At 44.0% G+C, this 18,889-nt stretch overlaps 1 protein-coding gene across 3 annotated transcripts in view; it reads left to right on the forward strand.

Annotated features, from left to right (window-relative positions):
- LOC144763253 (uncharacterized) overlaps positions 1 to 18,889 on the forward strand; it is a 357,614-nt gene that overhangs the window by 246,109 nt on the left and 92,616 nt on the right. For all 3 annotated transcript variants that reach the window (XR_013596198.1, XR_013596199.1, XM_078648691.1), the window contains exons 4-5: positions 9,370 to 9,483; positions 12,415 to 12,522. Coding sequence is in view for 1 of the 3 variants with exons in the window: in XM_078648691.1 (XP_078504817.1) it covers positions 9,370 to 9,483; positions 12,415 to 12,522 (222 nt within the window). In the remaining 2 variants the exon portion in view is untranslated. The remainder of the gene's footprint in view (positions 1 to 9,369; positions 9,484 to 12,414; positions 12,523 to 18,889) is intronic.

Genomic DNA, 18,889 nt, shown 5'->3' on the forward strand with positions numbered 1-18,889 from the left:
CCAAGGGAGAGGGACCTAGTGGGCCGGGGAAGTGTCTCAGTATCTCGCCTGGGGGATATCCTGCAGTCTCATTTCGGTTTGGCAGACAAAGCTGGTGTTCCGCTGAAGACCCAGTCTCACGCTCCTCCTCCCTCCAGCCAAGCCTCTTTCCCTCGCTTACTTATTCTTTGAAGCTGTCCAGGGCCGGGTTCGCTCCAGACTCACCACCGGACTCTTTCCTCAAATGGCGCCTCCCTTGCGAGTCAGAACGGGAAAAACCAGCCGGTCTTGAAGTAGGGACACGCTGGCTTTGGGCTCCGTTTCTTTCCCCTTTGCCGATCTCACAGACGGGCCGTGGTCTCGCTGGTGAACGGCGGCTCTGAGCAGGCGCAGGGGAGTAGCGTTGCTAGGCTGGGATCTCCGCCTTCCGCCAGAATGAGCAGTGGTCCGTCTTCGAGCCAGCGCGATCGCAGGCCCTTCCTGCCTGAGTCTCCGCCCTCACTTGGAGACAGTAATCTCCTGACCGGTCCGGCGCAGCGCCGCGCCAACACCGCAGCCCTCACACACTCCGATAAAGCGATCTGGCCAACGAGCGGGGCACACCTCAGGAGCCCTCAGCTTTCCCCACCAAGGCCACCAACAGCGGAGGTGGGATCCTCCAGCTGCGCCACTCGAAGGAAAGCGGGGGAGGACTCGGTGAGCTCAGCGCCGGTAGTAGGTTGACTCGAAGCACCAGGAGAGGTAGGAAATTAGTAGTCCTCTTCGTCCTAGCGCTAACCTTCCAGTGTTTCTTTTAAATTCGATTCAGTCTTTAGTACTGGACAGGGGGGGGGGTCCAGGATCAACAGAAACGCAATCTAACTAGGTCAGGTCTGCAGGGAGAAGAGGCGGTGATACCATGAGGGGGCAACCCTTAAACAGCAGTCCACCCTCTGGATGTCCTACCCCCAACCAACGCCACAGCCTGTACTCTAGCTGACCCTCTCTGAATGACAAAATGGTCGCCCCACAGTTGGCCTTTTATAGGCTGACCTCAAAAGAACGGACCAGAAGGTTCTGGAAGGTCCCTATTCTAACCTATGGGTCTTTCTCCTGAGGAGACCGTTATGGCAGTTACTGTCCACCATTTTAGGTATCTAGGCTGTACCTCAGAAAAGGAGGGATTTCTGGGTCTGAGAGGAACCATGGGGTCAAGGAGCACCTAACCCCCCTGGTCAACACTTGAAAAATTCCCAGTGGACATAAAAAAAATGAATTTTACGAGGGGCAAAAGGGGACAAAAAATAAATAATAAAAGGAGGGACCACCCATAAGGCCCTCAGGTCTCACAACCAGTAACACACTATTTTGTCTAGTGATTATCCTATGGAGTAGCAACCAACAAGACACACTGAAACGCGTCGACATAAGGATATAATCATCTGTTTTTAATGTATTGGTTTTTTTTAAAGTACAAAGAAACAAGTTTTCATATGTGATATAGCAGGTTTAATAGCCTGCATTATTGGATGAACTATTGTGAAAACTGTTCTATTGGAGTAAAGAACTCATGTGTTGGATTTTTATTCTGTATTGACTTGTGTTCATCATATGTTTTTAATTATATCAAGAAATGTGTCAAGAATTATATCTAATTTTGTTGCTATGAATAAAAATAATAAATTAATTGTATTAATTTACGTGTTGCTTTAGTTTTTAAATAAGATTTCTTTTGGTTCACTGTATATTGGGCTGTGATTGATCACATTTTTACACTGAGAAACACAGAAAGGAAAATGATTTTGTTACTGTAGCATCCGTACCTAGCCTGAAGATAAGCATTCACCATTCAAGGTGAAGTATTGCAGCGGGTGTATTAATATTCTTCAAAGCGAAACATGTGAACTCTCAGAGTTCAACCTTTGCTTTTTATTCTATATACGTTTTTATTTTCGTACACCTTCTAACAAAAATAGTTTTTATTATTACACAACCTTGGTGGTTAAAAACGAATGACCTCATTTTGCCTTTGATAGCCAGATTTTTCATTGTGCAACATTGTGACAGGCAGTTTTACCCCAAAACAATTCCCACAAGCTTGGTGGTAGCATTGCTAGTATTTGTGTTAGTTTTATTATTATTGGTAGTAGTGGTGGTGATTTGTTTGGAGTCTCTACCCTCTTCCAAAGTGGGGCAGTCTGTAATTGCTTCAGAGCCTATGAAAGCATGTCTGCCATGCCATAAATGGCGGAAATGATGCTGTCATGAATAGTGGAAATGATGCTGTATATGGTTTGTGGAGATAGAATCTGAAAGTGAGGGTCCAATTCCAGGGCCCAGATAACAAATCTTGTTGATGCTATGGGAATTGTCTGCAAACATGTAGGGACCATTTTCAGAGATTTCTTTGCCAGACCTCTATTACTTCAGTGGCCAACCTACACAAAAGAGAACATATTTGAAAATGGCATTCGAAAGACCACCCTAAATTGGGTGGATCATGCACTTCCGTTTCCGATGGTGTCAAGTCCACTAAATGTATGTTGGTCAAACTGATGGCGGCACTGCCACCAGGAACACCACTTTCCATCACCCTCTAATTGAGGCAGCACAATGCAAAGGTGAATGGACAGCACATAGGCCTTTTATGTGGCTATCCCTTTACTCCCCTCTTCTAAATGAGGCCCTAGTGGTGTTGTGGTATAGATGATGGTATTGGTGGTGTTGATTACTTTGTCGTATTGGTGTTAGTGGTGGTATTTGTAGAGGAGATGGTATCTGTGGTGGTGGTATTGGTGTTATTGTTGGTGGTATTTATAGCAGTGTATTAGTAGTGCCAGTGGTATGTTAATGGTGGTGGCATTGGTGGTAGTAGCCGTATTTCTGGCATTTTTATTGATGGTGTGGCATTGGGGGTATTAATGGTACTGGTAGTAGTATTGGTGATAGTAGAGGTTCTGGGTTTGGAGGTATTGCTGGTCATCTTAGTGGTGGTGGTGGTACTGGTCATATTGTTTGTATTGATGGAGTATATGGTTTCAGTATTTGTAGTGATAGTTGTATCAGCGTGGGTGATATTTGTGCTGATGGTATTGTCGGTGATGTTATCAGTGATGGTATTGGTAGTGTCGTATTGGTAATATCAGGTACTGGTAGTGATATTAGTGGGGGTATTGATGATAACATTGTGGTATTAGTGGAAGTTGTGGCATTGGTGGTCCTTGTTAGGGTATAAAAGGTTGTTTTCTGTAGACAATGCATTTATGAGATAACAAATTGAAAGTGACAAAACATATGATGTACACATGTAGTTTTTATTTGTAAAATAATCCCTCTGCATTGCATTGTAAGCAGGCAATAAAAGGAGGAAGGATACACCAAACAGCAATAGCCTGAGATGAGAGATAAATAGTTATCTGGGCTAATCTAAGTTGTTATTGACTCAAACCAATATCTGAACTTTTCGGAATCAGATATACGTGTACTGCAACGATTAGTAGAAGAAAACAAAGCATAGTAACCAGCATCACAAGAATGGTGAAGAAGATGAATAATTCAACTGACATCATTTTTTCATTAATTATATGAAAACATATATTTGTACTCCTACCTAGCACTGCCTATCCTAGAGAGCATAGGGTGAATGCCATTCTGCCAGATACCTTTGAGTGGCCTAACTCCCCATTTATCTGTGTGTGTGTGTAAATACTCCACCCTATTCCACCCAACTTGTATTGAGTGCCTTATGGGGAAAACCCACACCTTCTGCCAAGACAATAACTTTTGTGTGTTCAGTAATCTGACAACTGGTGCTGTATCGTTCACTTGACAATCCCAATCCTTTTTTCCGGTTTGAAACGGCCACTGTAGAGAAGCACGTGGTTGCCATCATATAATGCCTCCTTTTTTCCATGGTGACTCAAAAACACACAGTTATATATTACCCAGTTGCACTTGCCACCGGATAGTTCTAGTTAGGACCATACTTCCATTGGCAATTGATTTTTTTTTTAGTATGCTCATAACTTTTGTGCCGTTTGAAGAATCTTCACCAAACTTTCCAAAATTTCATCTCAACTCCTCCCTGGAAAGTTTCAGAGTGATCTGTCAAGCAGGGATCAAGAAAAGGGGAGAGGGGGCGGGGTCCAAAACGTGTTTTCCCTTTTTATTTTTCCATAGGAAAATTGAACAGCGATACTGGGCAGATAGGGACCTCCTCTCCTGTGCCCAATAGTTTAATAAAAGGTGGGGCATGTAGCCTCCCTCCCCGAGTCTTTTTGAGGCCCTGGGGTGATTGTAAAATTTAGGAGTGAGGGTGTGCAGCCACCCTCCCCAAGCCTCTTAGACCCCCCCAGGGACACATCCTCTGGGGCTGATAAATTTATTTGGGGAGGGGGCATGCAGCCCCCCTCCCGAACCCTTTTTGGGCCCTGGGGACCACATCCACTGGGTCCGGCTCAGTGAGGGTGTCTAGGGGACCCAATAGGGTGGGGCTATATATATATATATATATATATATATATATATCCATACTAATATTATAAAGAGAGAGCCCAAACCTTTGAGGCGGGTAAGCTCCAGAACCACAGCGCCAACCGGAACACCCAATACAGCGTTGGAAAGGAGAGTATCAGCAGATGGACATAGGCTATACACCAGCCCAACATATACATTGGAAGGGAAAAAGAACGTTTGGGAAAAAGTAGTCCATTGTGGGCGTGTACGTTGTGCTGGGGGCGTGTGCATAGAGCGATGGGCGCGGCATTCGTCAAAACTCAACCCTGCTGAATTATACCGCTTGCGATGGGCGCGCCATTCGTCAAAAGCCAACCCTGCTGAATTATACCGCTTGCGATGGGCGCTGCATTCGTCAAAACCCAACCCTGCTGAATGATACCGCTTGCGAGAAGCGTTGTGCTGGGGGCGTGTGCATAGAGCGATGAGGGGCGTGTGCATACAGCGATGGGCGCGGCATTCCTCAAAACAAACAAACAAACATGGATTGCACCGTTTGCGAGAAGCGGAAGTTGCATTTGCCATTAGACGCGAGAGTTGCATTTGGCATTGTTGGCCGTTGACGTCATGTGGTGCGTCTAAGTGGGGCTACAGCGGACAAACTCATTCGCGGCTGCCGCGTCGCCTGGAGCGGACACACACGTTCGTATATTGCGGCAAGGACAACAAACAAAAGAGCACACGCTCACCTTCAGCGGTACCGAACGAGGGCTTCTGAGTGGACGCACAGGCAAGTTTTGAAATAAATTTGCCTTGCCTGTTACAACCATTGCAGAGATTCTATTTCATCCCCGGACAACGTCAGGGCGGGCAGCCAGTATTTATATATATAAACACCAAATTGGTCCATGACATCACACACATGTCGTTGATGCTGGCATCAGAGACAGACCAGGCCCCAAAAATCTTTTACACCAAAGGATTAACAAGCACTACAGGAACTTAAAGTGTCAATTTCTTTTATTTTCAACAGCACACCACCACCTACGCATTTCGAGCACAAGGTGTTGCTCACAGTTGTATATAATCACTGGAGAAAAAAAGGTTACAGGGATGTCATAGTTAGGCTCAGATTTCACACGTGCAAAACCACTGAAATTCAGCAGTTATAATTATCTGAGCTAACTATAACACCCCCCCAATGTACTGCATATGACCTCACATATTACATCACTCATTTATGACATGTTTAGTGATATCACTGATGACATCTCAAAAGCCTGAGACTTAAAGATATATACTAAGATACTCCATAAGTTAAATTACTATTATTTCTGTATTACTAATGAGTGGTACTATTTCCAAGTTGTTGTGACTGTCTGTATCCATATATAAGTGGGTGTGTGAGTACCTGTGTGGGTGTGGTAGTGGCTGTGTGGGTGGCTGTATAGGTAAGTGTGCGAATGACTGTATGTATGTGTGGGTTGGTGTGTGAGTGGCTTTATGGGTGTATAAATGGATGTGTGAGTAGCTGTGTGGGTGAGAGTGGCTGCATTGGTGATTGAGTGGGTATGTCAGTGGCTGTGTGAGTGAGTGGGTATCAGAATGGCTGTATAAATGAGTGACTGGGTGTGTGAATGTCTGTATGCGTGAGTGAGCTTATGTGGGAGAGCTTGTATGGATATGTGAATGGGTATGTAAGTGGTATGAGTGTGTGAGTGTTTGTATGGGTGAGCGAGTGGCTGTGGTGAGAGGCTGTATGGTAAATGAGTGGGAGTGGCTGTATACATGAATAAGGGTGAGTGTGTGGCTGTATGAGTATCTGTATGGGTGAGTACATGGTTATGTGTGTGGCTCTATGAATGAATGAGTGGTTGTGTGAGTACTTGTATAGGTCAGTGAATAGCTATGTGAGTGGTTGTGTGCATGTGTTGTTGGGTGTATGAGAGGTTACATGGGGTGTGAGTGAGTGGTTTTATGGATGATGTCATCAGTGATGTCATTTGAGATACCATCAGTGAGGTCACTGACCATGTCATGAGAGATGTAATATTTGAGGTCATAAGCAGTGCATTCCGGGGTCGTAAGTTATAGTTAGCTCAGGAAACTCTAAGTGCTGAATTTCAATGGTTTTGTACGAGTGAAATCTGAGCCTAACTATAACATCCCTGTAACCTTTGTTTTTTTTCAATTAATTAAAAAAAATGTCTAAATTGTATTTCCTAACCTTAACGTCCCTATAATCTTTTTTTTTGGAGTGAATTTCAAAAGGTTTTTGTACATTTTATTTCCTAACTGTAACCTTTGAGAGTGAGTGTGGGGGTGAGTATATGAGTGTCTGAGTGGGTCTGTGAGTGGGTGTGAGGGTGTCTGAGTGGGTCGATCGGTGGGTATGTGAGTGGGTATGGGAGTGGCTGCATAATAGTCTCACTGGATATGTGAGTGGGTGTGTGAGTGTCTGAGTGGGTCTGTGATTGGGTGCATGGGTGTCTGGGTCTGTGAGTGGTTGTCACAGTGCATGAGTGGGTTTGTGTGTGCCTCCATCTGTGTATGAGTCAGTCTGTTAGAGTGCATTAGTGTCTTGAGTGGGTCTGTGAGTATGTGCGTGAGTGTCAGTGGCTCCGTGAATGAGTGCATAAGTGTCTGAATGGGTCTGTGGGCAGCTGTTAGAGTGTCTGAGTAGTTCTCTGAGTGGGCATGAGTGCCTGAGTAGGTCTGTGAGTGCATTTGAGAGTGTCTAAGTAGGTCTCTGAGTGGGTCTCTCGATGGATTTGTTAGTGCCTGTGTGTGAGTGGGTGTCTAAGTGTCTGTGTGGTTGTATCTGTGTGAGTGACTGGGCCACAAAGGAAATGCAGCAGCCCCTTTACCCAACAAGAGTTCACAGTTTTGCACAATATATCTACCCAAGTGGAGTATTTTCTGCTGGTTATTTACTAAGTTCTACCTCCTTGGGTAAATGTTCAATACATATTCTACATTATGGTGGCCTAATGGAGCATGAGGCAATGTCATCAGTGACCTTGTGTGCGTTTTGGCAATGTGATTGTTCCTGCTGCATCTTTATCCAGAAATTTGTGATAACATAAAGCCTCCTATAGAGAAGGGAACAAGACTACAAAGAGGTATATCTCCACCAAACAAGGGTCTTTCTTCTTAACTATATGAAGAAAGTGCTTCTTTGTTTGGTGGAGATTTCCTCATATTCCTCGGCATCAACAACGCCTCATCAAAATCAGCGTGAAATGCGCTGGGGAGCCGCTTGTGAAGCTGTCCATCATCCTGGTAAAAGGCGGGAAGATCTTTGCATACTACTTAGGTGGGCGGGGCCAAACGGTGACGCTTCCAAGGACCCACCCATCACGTTCACAACAGATGGCGCTCCAGTAGATCAACGATGGATTCACCTCCATAAAGCATTTCAAATCATCTTTTAATATGGAATTGCAGAGAAAACACACCTCCTTTGCCTCCGCCAAGCCCAAGAGTTAGGATCATTTGCCCTTTACAGAAGTGGAGCTTCATCTGGGCCACCAGTTGTGTTTGTATTTGTAAGTGCGTTCTTTTTAGGTTTATTTTCTGTGAAATGAGCATCGGGCCAGAACGGCCCCTGTGACCTCATTCCCAGCGCCTGGCCATGACTTCATGGAGGATGAGGCAGCGCGTTCTCCCTCCCGGGCAGATTTTAGCCCTGAGGGCCCCAACCCCTGGGGCCAGCCAAAATTCAGTGGGGTAGGTGTTGCGTGGCCCCCCTCCATGGGCTGATTTTGGTCCCGGGGACCCTATCCCCTGGGGCCTGGCCATATCTCCCTGGCTGATCAATCACGTGAAGGCAGAGAAAAAGAGGGATTCCGAAACACATTTCCCCATGCAATTTCCATAGTAAAAATTAGATAATAATACAGAGAAAATGGCTGAACAGAATTAAACAAAATTTGGTAGAAAGCTAGTCCTCTTCTCAGAAAATGTGCTTTTTGCGATTTGGTTGGTGAAAATCTGTTCAGTAGTTTTTGAGAATTTAAGGTTGAAAAAAAATCAGTATATTGACAGCTGGTCGAGTCCCGCAGGACCGTAAATTAAAAAAACGAAAAGTTCCCATTTCCCAAGAGATTTGTCTGTCCTGCTCCCATGGGAGTAAAACGGTCGTTCAGGCATTCACGCTGTGATTGACTGGCAACAATCCGAACAAAAACGTTGTGGCTGCCAAACCATATTTGGGAACATGGACCTGTGTCCTACAATTTTTTTTGTTAATTATATAAGAAGGCATGGTGCCCTGTACACTGATCCCCCGTACTAGGGCGTGGGGGGATTCCTACCTGGGGTTGCATTTAAAAAATAAATATATTGGGGTGTACCGAGATCCTGCAGGAGTCCCATGGGAGCCAACTCGCCCCGGATACTCCAGCGGGAGTCTCACAAGAGCCACCCCCTGGCTACCGCGGGAATCCCAAGGGATCGAGAAAACAAAATAAAAGGAAGAATGTGAGGTGGGAGGGTCCCGTGGAAGGCTTCCCTCTATTAGTGGGTTGTCCGTCCTCATGGGTTCAAAGACTGTGCCTAGCAGGGGCCTGGCCCTCTGTGAGGTGTTGGGCTTGGGGGTGGAGCTTTTTTATTTTCTTGCTTGGTGTGGATGGCACTGTGAAAACCCTATGTTTAAAAACTCTGCTAGAAAAACAGGCATTTGAGGTGAGCAGACTTGGGGTGTCGGTGCTGCGAGGATCTCCATATCAAGGAGCTGCTCTATACATAAATCATGGGAACTACACAGGGTTTGCTCATTCCAATTCTGCTTGTGTTTGTGTGTGTCTGTGTATATACAATTATAAGATAAAACGAAAACATATTGTCAGAATTCCCCAATAAGATAGGTCTTCATGGGGAAATTAAGGCTAATAAACAGCTATAGGAAATTATTTCATGTGAGATGTAACACTGATATGTTTTATTGTCTAATAGATGATAAAATGGACCACTTTGATGTGGGATTTGAAGTTAACAAAGAAGAAATCCAATATCTGAAGGAATGCCAGGAAACAGACGAAAGGATAACCAATGACTCTTTCAGCACAGGTGAGTGCAAATCCATACCTTGGTAGAACTTTCTTTAATACCACAGAATTTACAAGTACTGGTAAACACTTTCATACAAAAATAAATACAGTGCTTTGAATAGAAAGAATAAATAATTGAACTTAATTCCTGGGAGTGAAGTAAATATCTAGCTAAACAAACTCTAGAGCAAGCTTAGCTTCACTGTGCCAGCCCTTCTTCTCTAGAATGGTTTAACGTCTACCTTGTCAGCTGAGTAAGCCTGATTCAATTGCAGAACAAGCACTGGCAAAGCCAATAGGTCTCACATTTGCTAGATCTTTTGGCTTTGTCAATGTTTTTTATAGCGTGCTTACAGATTAATGAACTTTCCAACTCTTATGCACTTTTAATTCAACTCTTTTTTGTGAGTATTTTTCCACTAATGGTGAGAATACCTTTTTTACTTGATAAGGAAATGTTCCACAATACTCACGAGGCTTGGGTTTATGTTTTCCAACATAATTGGCTCAGCTGAACGTTTTGTGGGCAATCCCATTTTCCCACACCTAAACTAAATTTATGATTGCAGGAAACCCAGGTACCTAGTGGACATTCCACAGATTTAGTTTCCCTCTAAGTATGTAGTTGCTAAGAGTTCCTCTAAATTGTTATGTCATTTGGTTGCACAGACAGCAATCTCTGCACCCTAAAATGTCACTTAAGTTAAGCAAAGATTTCTCTGACTTGGCCCAAAAGATAGCACACTTTTTTCTAACGGTCTTTGGGTTCTTTGGTTCCAGATGATGTAGACGAAGGTCTTTTAAAGACTATTTCGACCTGTTGATTTTAAACACCTTGTTCTTAACAAAGGAGGGAGGGAGAGAAAAGAAAGTGGATTCAGTCTCCCCGGGTATATATCATAAACAGAGTAGAATCCACTTGGACGGTGGACGTGATCCCTACTGTGGTGGGGAGCACTTAGTGTTTTTTAAAATACCCCTAACACACCAACAGGCCCCTTGGTGTCATGCTTCAACATCGGGGTCTTCGCACCCCTCTACGGAATGCGGCGTGCTGCGACCGACGACTACGTGGGAGCACTAATTCAGACTATGTGTGGTGTGTGTAGGGTAATGATTGTTCGTGAGTGGTGACGTTTGAAAAGTGATAAGTGGTAGTTAAAAAATACCTGGTTCGTGGGGTGAAGAAACATTTTTTTAATATGCCCCCGGGCTGGTTTTAGTAAAATAATGCAGTGTGAGGTTATTAGTGTATAATTATGTACATAAACCTCGTGTGTGCGTCTACTTGAACATGTTTCGGAGTCTAAAACTCCTTCTTTAGGACGGGGTAGCACAAATCCCCACCTTACTCACATATGTATAAAAGTGTATGATACAAAAAAGTGAACTATAGGGTATATATACCTAATTCACAGTATTTAGTTGTTCGTAGTCTTTCGCTCAATAGGCGTTTGTTGAGAAAGACTCAGTAATAGTGGTTCATATGCTCATGGCGTTTTAGGGGGTCAATCGCGCCAATTTGCACCGATTCCTGTAGGCTGGGTAAGTCTCCCTCCCCTAGACGTGGCTCAGCTGGAACCAAAAGTCTCTTGTTCAGCCAGCTTACTACTACTTGGATCCCTTCCACCTTAGAGATGTCAGTGTGACCAGATTCAATGTCTAGGAAAACAAAAAATTCCTGATCTATGTTGAAGGGGATAGTGTTTATTTTTATATCAATGTTGATCCTCACATAGACAAGTTTGTCTTTTTGTTGGTTCCTTATTTTTTAATTTCTCAGGGTTGTTTGGTTTCGTAGAAAGAGTAATATAGTGACGGTGTCAGGTTAGAGTTGTAGGTGGAGCTACTGTATAGAGGAGACTCATGTTCAAGATTGCACCAGGAGTGCATCATGGTGAGTCTGTAGTCCTGATTAACAGATGGTTTAAGTGAGGAATCTCCAGGTTGCTGGTGAATGTGTGTTAGGGATGTGCTTTTATTTCCCCTGGCAGTTCGCGTAATAATGTGAGGTACTAATTTGTTTAGCCTGTCTGGTGTGTTGACTGAAAATTGCAGGGTGTGGTTATTTTGTGAGGCTAATGTTTTGGGATGTTTGTGGATGGTGGGTGTACATGGTACCAAGTAGAGCTAGTGTGTGGAGATCTGTCACTCTGCAGCTAGTTGTTGGGCAAATGGTTACTGTCATTGTGAATCACTTCATGAGCTCAACCTTTGGCACCCTTTCTCAATTTTGCATTTGATTTTCCCTTTTCTGATCAAGTTGGGATAGCTTCCCTTTCTACATAAGGATCTCTCCAAATTGTAGCTGGAACATCAACACTGTCCTAATGTTGACCCTGCTAGTTTCTGTGTACAGTATTGAAACAAACGTCAAATGTTGCGTTATGGATTAGTAATGCTTAAGTGGAGCGAAAATATTGCAAGATCTGCAACTATTTTATCTCTTTTTTGTATGTGCTTTGCTTATTTGACACTGCTTCGTTACGCTAATACCCACCTTCATACAATAATTCCTTATTTATATTCATTAAATATCTATTTGGATTATTATTCATCTCAGTAGGCCCCTTTTTTTTTCCGTCTCGGGAACATTAGCTATTATGGAGGATTGACAGAAATAGCAAAATTAGCACAGCCAATAAATCCAGAGGGGGCATTGTGTTTTTATCACGTTCTTCGCCTGATTCTCACTTGGAATGAAGGGTAGCCTTATTTATATGCAGGGGCCAATGGTAACTTGCATTTTTAATGTGGTTGATTCGTGAGGCTGGAGAAGGAAGAACGTTGATATATGGAGAGTTTCTTCATGTTGAAATATGGTAAGTGGAAGAGAACACTTGGAAGGTGGAGAGGGAACTGGTCACTTATTTTAAAACTGATATATACCAGCAAACTGACTTTTAATGGCATTTTAGAGTTAAAGGTAAAGTTTCTGTTTGCCCAACAGCCTTTCCGGTTCTCGATTTCGACAATGGCTTGAAGGTGGAACATGAACTGGCATCAAGTTTGATGACTCATGAAGATGCAGATGTAACAGAAAGCAACACCAGCTCAGGTAATGGGTGTAAACTCTTGAGCTAATGGGTGCCCAGGGTATCAGCTCTCCAGGGATATTTACATTGCAGAGGTATGGCAGTCAATAATTACTTCACACTAAAGGTACATTGAAAATAAGTATTGACACAGCCACAAGGTCTGGTTTGTTTTAGGTGTAAATGTTTTTTAGGTCTCGCCTATCCCATTCCGCAAGGAATGGATAGGGGAGAATTATAGGGTTGGATCAGGAAAGCTAAACCAGGCGGCGGATTTCGACGAGTGCATGTGGTGTCCGTTCATGTTCTTCCATCCGCCTGCCTCGCATCATTGCCACCAGCAGCTTCACTTCGATCCGCTCCGCCCCCTGCTGCACGCGCTTTCCATCCGCCTGCCTCGCGCGTCCACATCAAAGCCATCTGTTGCTTCCCCAGCGTGCTCGGCCTCACTTCTCCACTTCTCCTCCCCCCTCCTAATTACATCCCTGCTGTTCACACTTCTTTCTCGGCCACGAGGCCGTGCTTCAAAGAGATCCGCTCCCCAGCCCCTAAAAGCTTCTTTCGGCGAAGTCACCCTTGGTGTGATCGCTAGTGCCCCGTAGCAGCTGCAAGCACCGCATTAACAAAAGAATAACACAGTATACAGTACTTAGTACACATGCATTCTGCACAACATTATCACTAATGCCCGGTAGCAGCTACCTCTAATAAGAACGTCCCATATCCCCTAGCCTACAACGCAAGACTACAGACCCTCTTTCATATTGTCTGTCTATAGTTCTGCATGTTTCCCAGAAGCAGCCCCCATGCTACAAGGGCAGTGGCCCTCTTACTCCAGTAAGTTGTCTAGGCCCTGCATATTAAGGCTTCTTGGAGCAGGCAGCGCCAGTCTCTCACCTGCCTTTGCAACACTCGCTAGAACAAACAATAGCACGTGATACTGCACTACAAACGAAGAAGAAAACGAAAGCTCATTAACTCTAGTAGAATAATAATACAGAGCAGCCCTGCACATGAATGCTATTTTTGTGTAAACATTTTTTTCAATGCTTTATTGCAGCGTGCAATGCAGTCTCATGTGAGTAATTGTGCAAGGGAACAAAGTCTTGAATTGTTAGCGCAGTCTTTTCATGTTGCTTCTTAGCGTCGTTTTATTTCTTTTTCCGGTACCATTTTCACGCCCACTGATCAACGTCTGTCTGTCATAGGGGTCCCACGCCTGTGACTTTGTATTGCAACTGTTTTTTTTTTCCCTCACATTGCAGCTTGCGTCTCTTCTGCCCCAAGGAGCCAGCCATGCAGTGCAGCACTTTACGTTAATTAGGTGAGAGGTGCATAAACGGGGGAGTAGCACTAGCAGAGAGTTGTAATTCATCTATGCAACTCCATCCCATCACGGCGCGGGCACTCACCGGCTCCTCCCGGCATGCACTGGGACATGGTCAAAGCGGTACATTACACTCACACGCCAGCTTCAAACCCTCTCACAGAGTCCCTCCCAATCCTCCGCATGTTTTTATTTATCTTCCCTCTTCCCCTCTCCGTCCCATTCCTCTCCCGTGACACAACAGCTATCTGCTTTTCAGCAAAGAGACATCTTTATCTTCAACCCCCCCATTCTTCTTCCTCACCTTCTGCCCTTGCGCGCTAAGTGGTCTGCGGCCCTGCACATTAAAGCTTCTTAGAGCAAGCAGCGTTAGTCCATCACCCGCCTCTGCAACCCTCGCTAGCACGAACAATATCACGTAATATTACATTACAAATTAAAAAGAAAATTTACGCTCATTAACACTGGTAGAATGATAACACAGAGCAGCCTTGCAGATAAATGCTATTTTAGTATAAACATTTTTCGTTCGGTGCTTTATTCAAGCGTGCACTGCAGTCTCGAGTGAGTGATTGCGCAACAGAACAGGGTCTCAAATTGTTAGCGTGGTCCTTTCATGTTGCTTCTTAGAGCCGTTTTATTACTTTTGTACCGCTCCTTACACCTACTGATCAACGTCTGTCTGTGATAGAGGTCCCACGCCTGTGACTTTGTGTAGAGGATAGTTTCGTAAATAGGGCAGTTGCATTCCTTAAGCCACCCTTCCGCAAACTATATTGCCTGCACCCCCGCCCTTGGTGTGATCGCTAGTGCCCCGTAGCAGCTGCAAGCACTGCATTAACCAAAGAATAACACAGTATACAGTACTTAGTACACATGCATTCTGAACAACATTATCACTAATGCCCCGTAGCAGCTACCTCTAACAAGAACGTCCCATATCCCCTAGCCTACAACGCAAGACTACAGACCCTCTTTCATATTGTCTGTCTATAGTTCTGCATGTTTCCCAGAAGCAGCCCCCATGCTACAAGGGCAGTGGCCCTCGTACTCCAGTAAGTTGTCTAGGCCCTGCATATTAAGGCTTCTTGGAGCAGGCAGCGCCAGTCTCTCACCTGCCTTTGCAACACTCGCTAGAACAAACAATAGCATGTGATACTGCACTACAAACGAAGAAGAAAACTAAAGCTCATTAACTCTAGTAGAATAATAATACAGAGCAGCCCTGCACATGAATGCTATTTTTGTGTAAACATTTTTATTCAATGCTTTATTGCAGCGTGCAATGCAGTCTCGTGTGAGTAATTGTGCAAGGGAACAAAGTCTTGAATTGTTAGCGCAGTCCTTTCATGTTGCTTCTTAGCGCCGTTTGTTTTTTTCCGGTACCATTTTCACACCCACTGATCAACGTCTGTCTGTCATAGAGGTCCCACGCCTGTGACTTTGTATTGCGACTGTTTTTTTTGTTCCCTCACATTGCAGCTTGCCCCGATCGTTGCGTCTCTCCTGCCCCAAGGAGCCAGCCATGCAGCGCAGCACTTTACGTTAATTAGGTGAGAGTTGCATAAACGGGGGAGTAGCACTAGCAGAGAGTTGTAATTCATCTATGCAACTCCGTCCCATCACAGTGCGGGCACTCACCGGCTCCTCCTGGCATGCACTAGGACATGGTCAAAGCGGTACATTACACTCACACGCCAGCTTCAAACCCTCTCACAGAGTCCCTCCCAATCCTCCGCATGTTTTTATCTCTCCTCTTCCCCACTCCGTCCCATTCCTCGCCCGTGACACAACAACTATCTGCTTTTCAGCAAGGAGACATCTTTATCTTCACCCCACCCCCTCCTCCCCCCATTCTTCTTCCTCGCCTTCTGCCCCTGCGCGCTCCCTGTCAGCAAACTTCACACAGCTGTTCTAAGAGAAACGGATCTCAATGGATCCCTTCTTTCCCTTCCTATAATAAGATGCCTCTGGGTGGAGCAATATTCCTACAAGATGGAGGACAGTTGGACTTCATTTTATTTAGCATACCTATGGAGCGTGGCCCTGGTGACAGGCTTCGGAGCGCTACACTACTGCACAGGGGAAAAGATATAAACAGTCACTACAGACAAACACAAGACAAACTTGATAATCAATACAATACTGGCATTACTAACCATTGTTGCTATGACTATACTACTACTAATAATAATCATTGCACCAATACTAACACACAAAAACCAGCAGCAATATTTACAACCCGTGGCAAAGTAAAAATGCAGGGAGAGAGAAGGTCATTTCAAAACTAGTACAATGCAGAGGCCTTTACTTACTTTCTGGAAACTGTGAACTGGGAGACCCTCACTCTATCTATCTTTCTATCTATCTATTGCCCTCACTCTATCTATTTATCACCCTCACTCTATCTATCACCCTCACATTATCTATCTATCGCCCTCGCTCTATCTATCGCCCTCTGTCTGTCTGTCTGTCTGTCGCCCTCATTCTGTCTGTCTATCTGTCTGTCTATCTATCGCCCTCACTCTGTCAGTCTATCTGTCTGTCTATCTATCGCCCTCACTTTGTCTGTCTATCTGTCTGTCTATCGCCCTCACTCTGTCTGTCTATCTGTATGTCTATCGCCCTCACTCTGTCTGTCTATCTATCTGTCTGTTTATCTATCACCCTCACTCTGTCTGTCTATCTGTCTGTCTATCGCCCTCACTCTGTCAATCTATCTGTCTGTCTATCTCTCGCCCTCACTTTGTCTGTCTATCTGTATGTCTATCGCCCTCACTCTGTCTGTCTATCTATCTGTCTGTTTATCTATCACCCTCACTCTGTCTGTCTATCTGTCTGTCTATCGCCCTCACTCTGTCAGTCTATCTGTCTGACTATCTATCGCCCTCACTTTGTCTGTCTGTCTATCGCCCTCACTCTGTCTGTCTATCTGTATGTCTATCACCCTCACTCTGTCTGTCTATCTGTATGTCTATCACCCTCACTCTGTCTGTCTATCTATCGCCCTCACTCTGTCTGTCTATCTGTCGCCCTCACTCTGTCTGTCTATCCATTGCCCTCACTCTGTCTGTCTATCTGTCTGTCTGTCTATCGCCCTCATTCTGTCTGTCTATCTATCGCCCTCACTCTGTCAATCTATCTGTCTGTCTATCTCTCGCCCTCACTTTGTCTGTCTATCTGTCTGTCTATCGCCCTCACTCTGTCTGTCTATCTGTCTGTCTATCTATCGCCCTCACTCTGTCCTTCTATCTGTCTGTCTATCTATCGCCCTCACTCTGTCTGTCTATCTGTCTATCGCCCTCACTCTATCTATCTATCGCATCACCACAGCATCACTCAGGGGCACCACAGCATCACTATGCGCTACTACAGCATCACTGAACGCCACAGCATCACTCCGCGCCACCACAGCATCAATCTGTGCAACTATTCAACAACAACTGGTTCAAATATGTTCTCAATGTTTCAAGCTTTATTACAAATGTCACAAAAAGATGTTAATATTTCACTTCTGTTCTTGGATTTTCGTCACAGTAAAATACACTGAACATAATCTTCACAAAAGTAATTTACAAAAGTTTAAGCTATTGCCATTATAAATTACAATAACTTTTATTTAAGTATTAATTATTAAAAAAATTAAAAGCCATTGTTGTTTGTAATATCAATACATCTAAGTCACGTAAATACAACACATATTGCATTACAAATGCTGTAGGTGTCACATTTGCGAAAGTTAAAACTATTGGCATTGGAAATTACAAATCTATTAATTTAGCTATTTTCAAAACCAACACATAAATAAAAAATGTGTCATTTACAATACCAATAGCTCAAACTTTCCTAATGCGAGACCTATTGCATTGCAAATGCTTGTGTTATATTAGTCGGAGGTTGCATTATATGTTTGGAGGCACCTGGTGAACATACAAAACCACACTACACATGGTGCTACATATGAGGACACACAGCACACATATAGGTACATGTAAACGCAGGTGGCTGTAAGTTGGATACATGTGTCGATAGGTGGCTCTGTGGTTGTATATGAGGATAAATTGATGCTTATTTACTCATGGGTGCATACAAGGGTTGGTGGGTGTTGATATAGATGGCTTTAAGTGCAGAGCGCAATAGATTTAAATGTAGGTGGATGGATAACTGATTTGTTGTGGCTTGATGAATAAGTGCTTGGTTGCGGGTGAATGCTATATAGCTTGAACGAAGGCGGATAATGGGAACATGGGGATTGATGTATGATACCTAGGTGCGGAGGGGTTGATGAACATGAATGGAAGGGAAATAGATGAGTGTATAGGTGAATAAGTGTGAATTTTAGGGTGAATGATTAGAAGAGTGTGGGTGTATAGGTGGGATGCTTACATATAGGTAGAGGGTTGCATGGATGTGGTTGCATAGAGAAAGAAAGTAATTTACGATTACAGTGATCTGCCAGTGAACAGTAACAAAAAAATCACTGTGAACTATCAAATGTCAAACTTATAATCTTGCATGGATGAATTGTGGTGGATTCATTTGCTTCAGAAACTCAATGACCATTTGAACCAACACAAGAGTATCTGGGGCTAAGAGACTCGTCCGTTATACAGAAGGTGGTCCTTAATTTGTCCTGTTGAGAGTATTATGAGCTAGCAAATGTGTCCAGATCGTCCAACAAACGGTGTGTCAACAGGCACTCCGAATCCAAAAACAATCACATATTCAAGACTAGACTGCTTAAGACGACGCCTTTTAAAAAAAACTTCAACCAGGAAAGCTGATTTCAGATCACCTGTATAACATAACAAAGGGTCGAGTCCACTAATGTACCATAGCATTGCCAAACGGGCCCAAAAACACCAAGCTATGGGCCATATGTATCAACATCATCATTTGCGATTCTCAAATAGCGATTTTTTAGAAATCGCTATTTGAGAATTGCAAAAAGGGATGTATGTAAAAAATCGCAATTTTTTAGCGATTTCTTAATATTCCTTAATTGCCATTAGCAAATTGCGAAATCGCAATTAAGGAATACTTTCCCATTCATTTCTATGGGC

Source organism: Lissotriton helveticus, chromosome 6 (assembly GCF_964261635.1).
Source record: "Lissotriton helveticus chromosome 6, aLisHel1.1, whole genome shotgun sequence".
Classification (NCBI taxonomy): domain Eukaryota; kingdom Metazoa; phylum Chordata; class Amphibia; order Caudata; family Salamandridae; genus Lissotriton; species Lissotriton helveticus.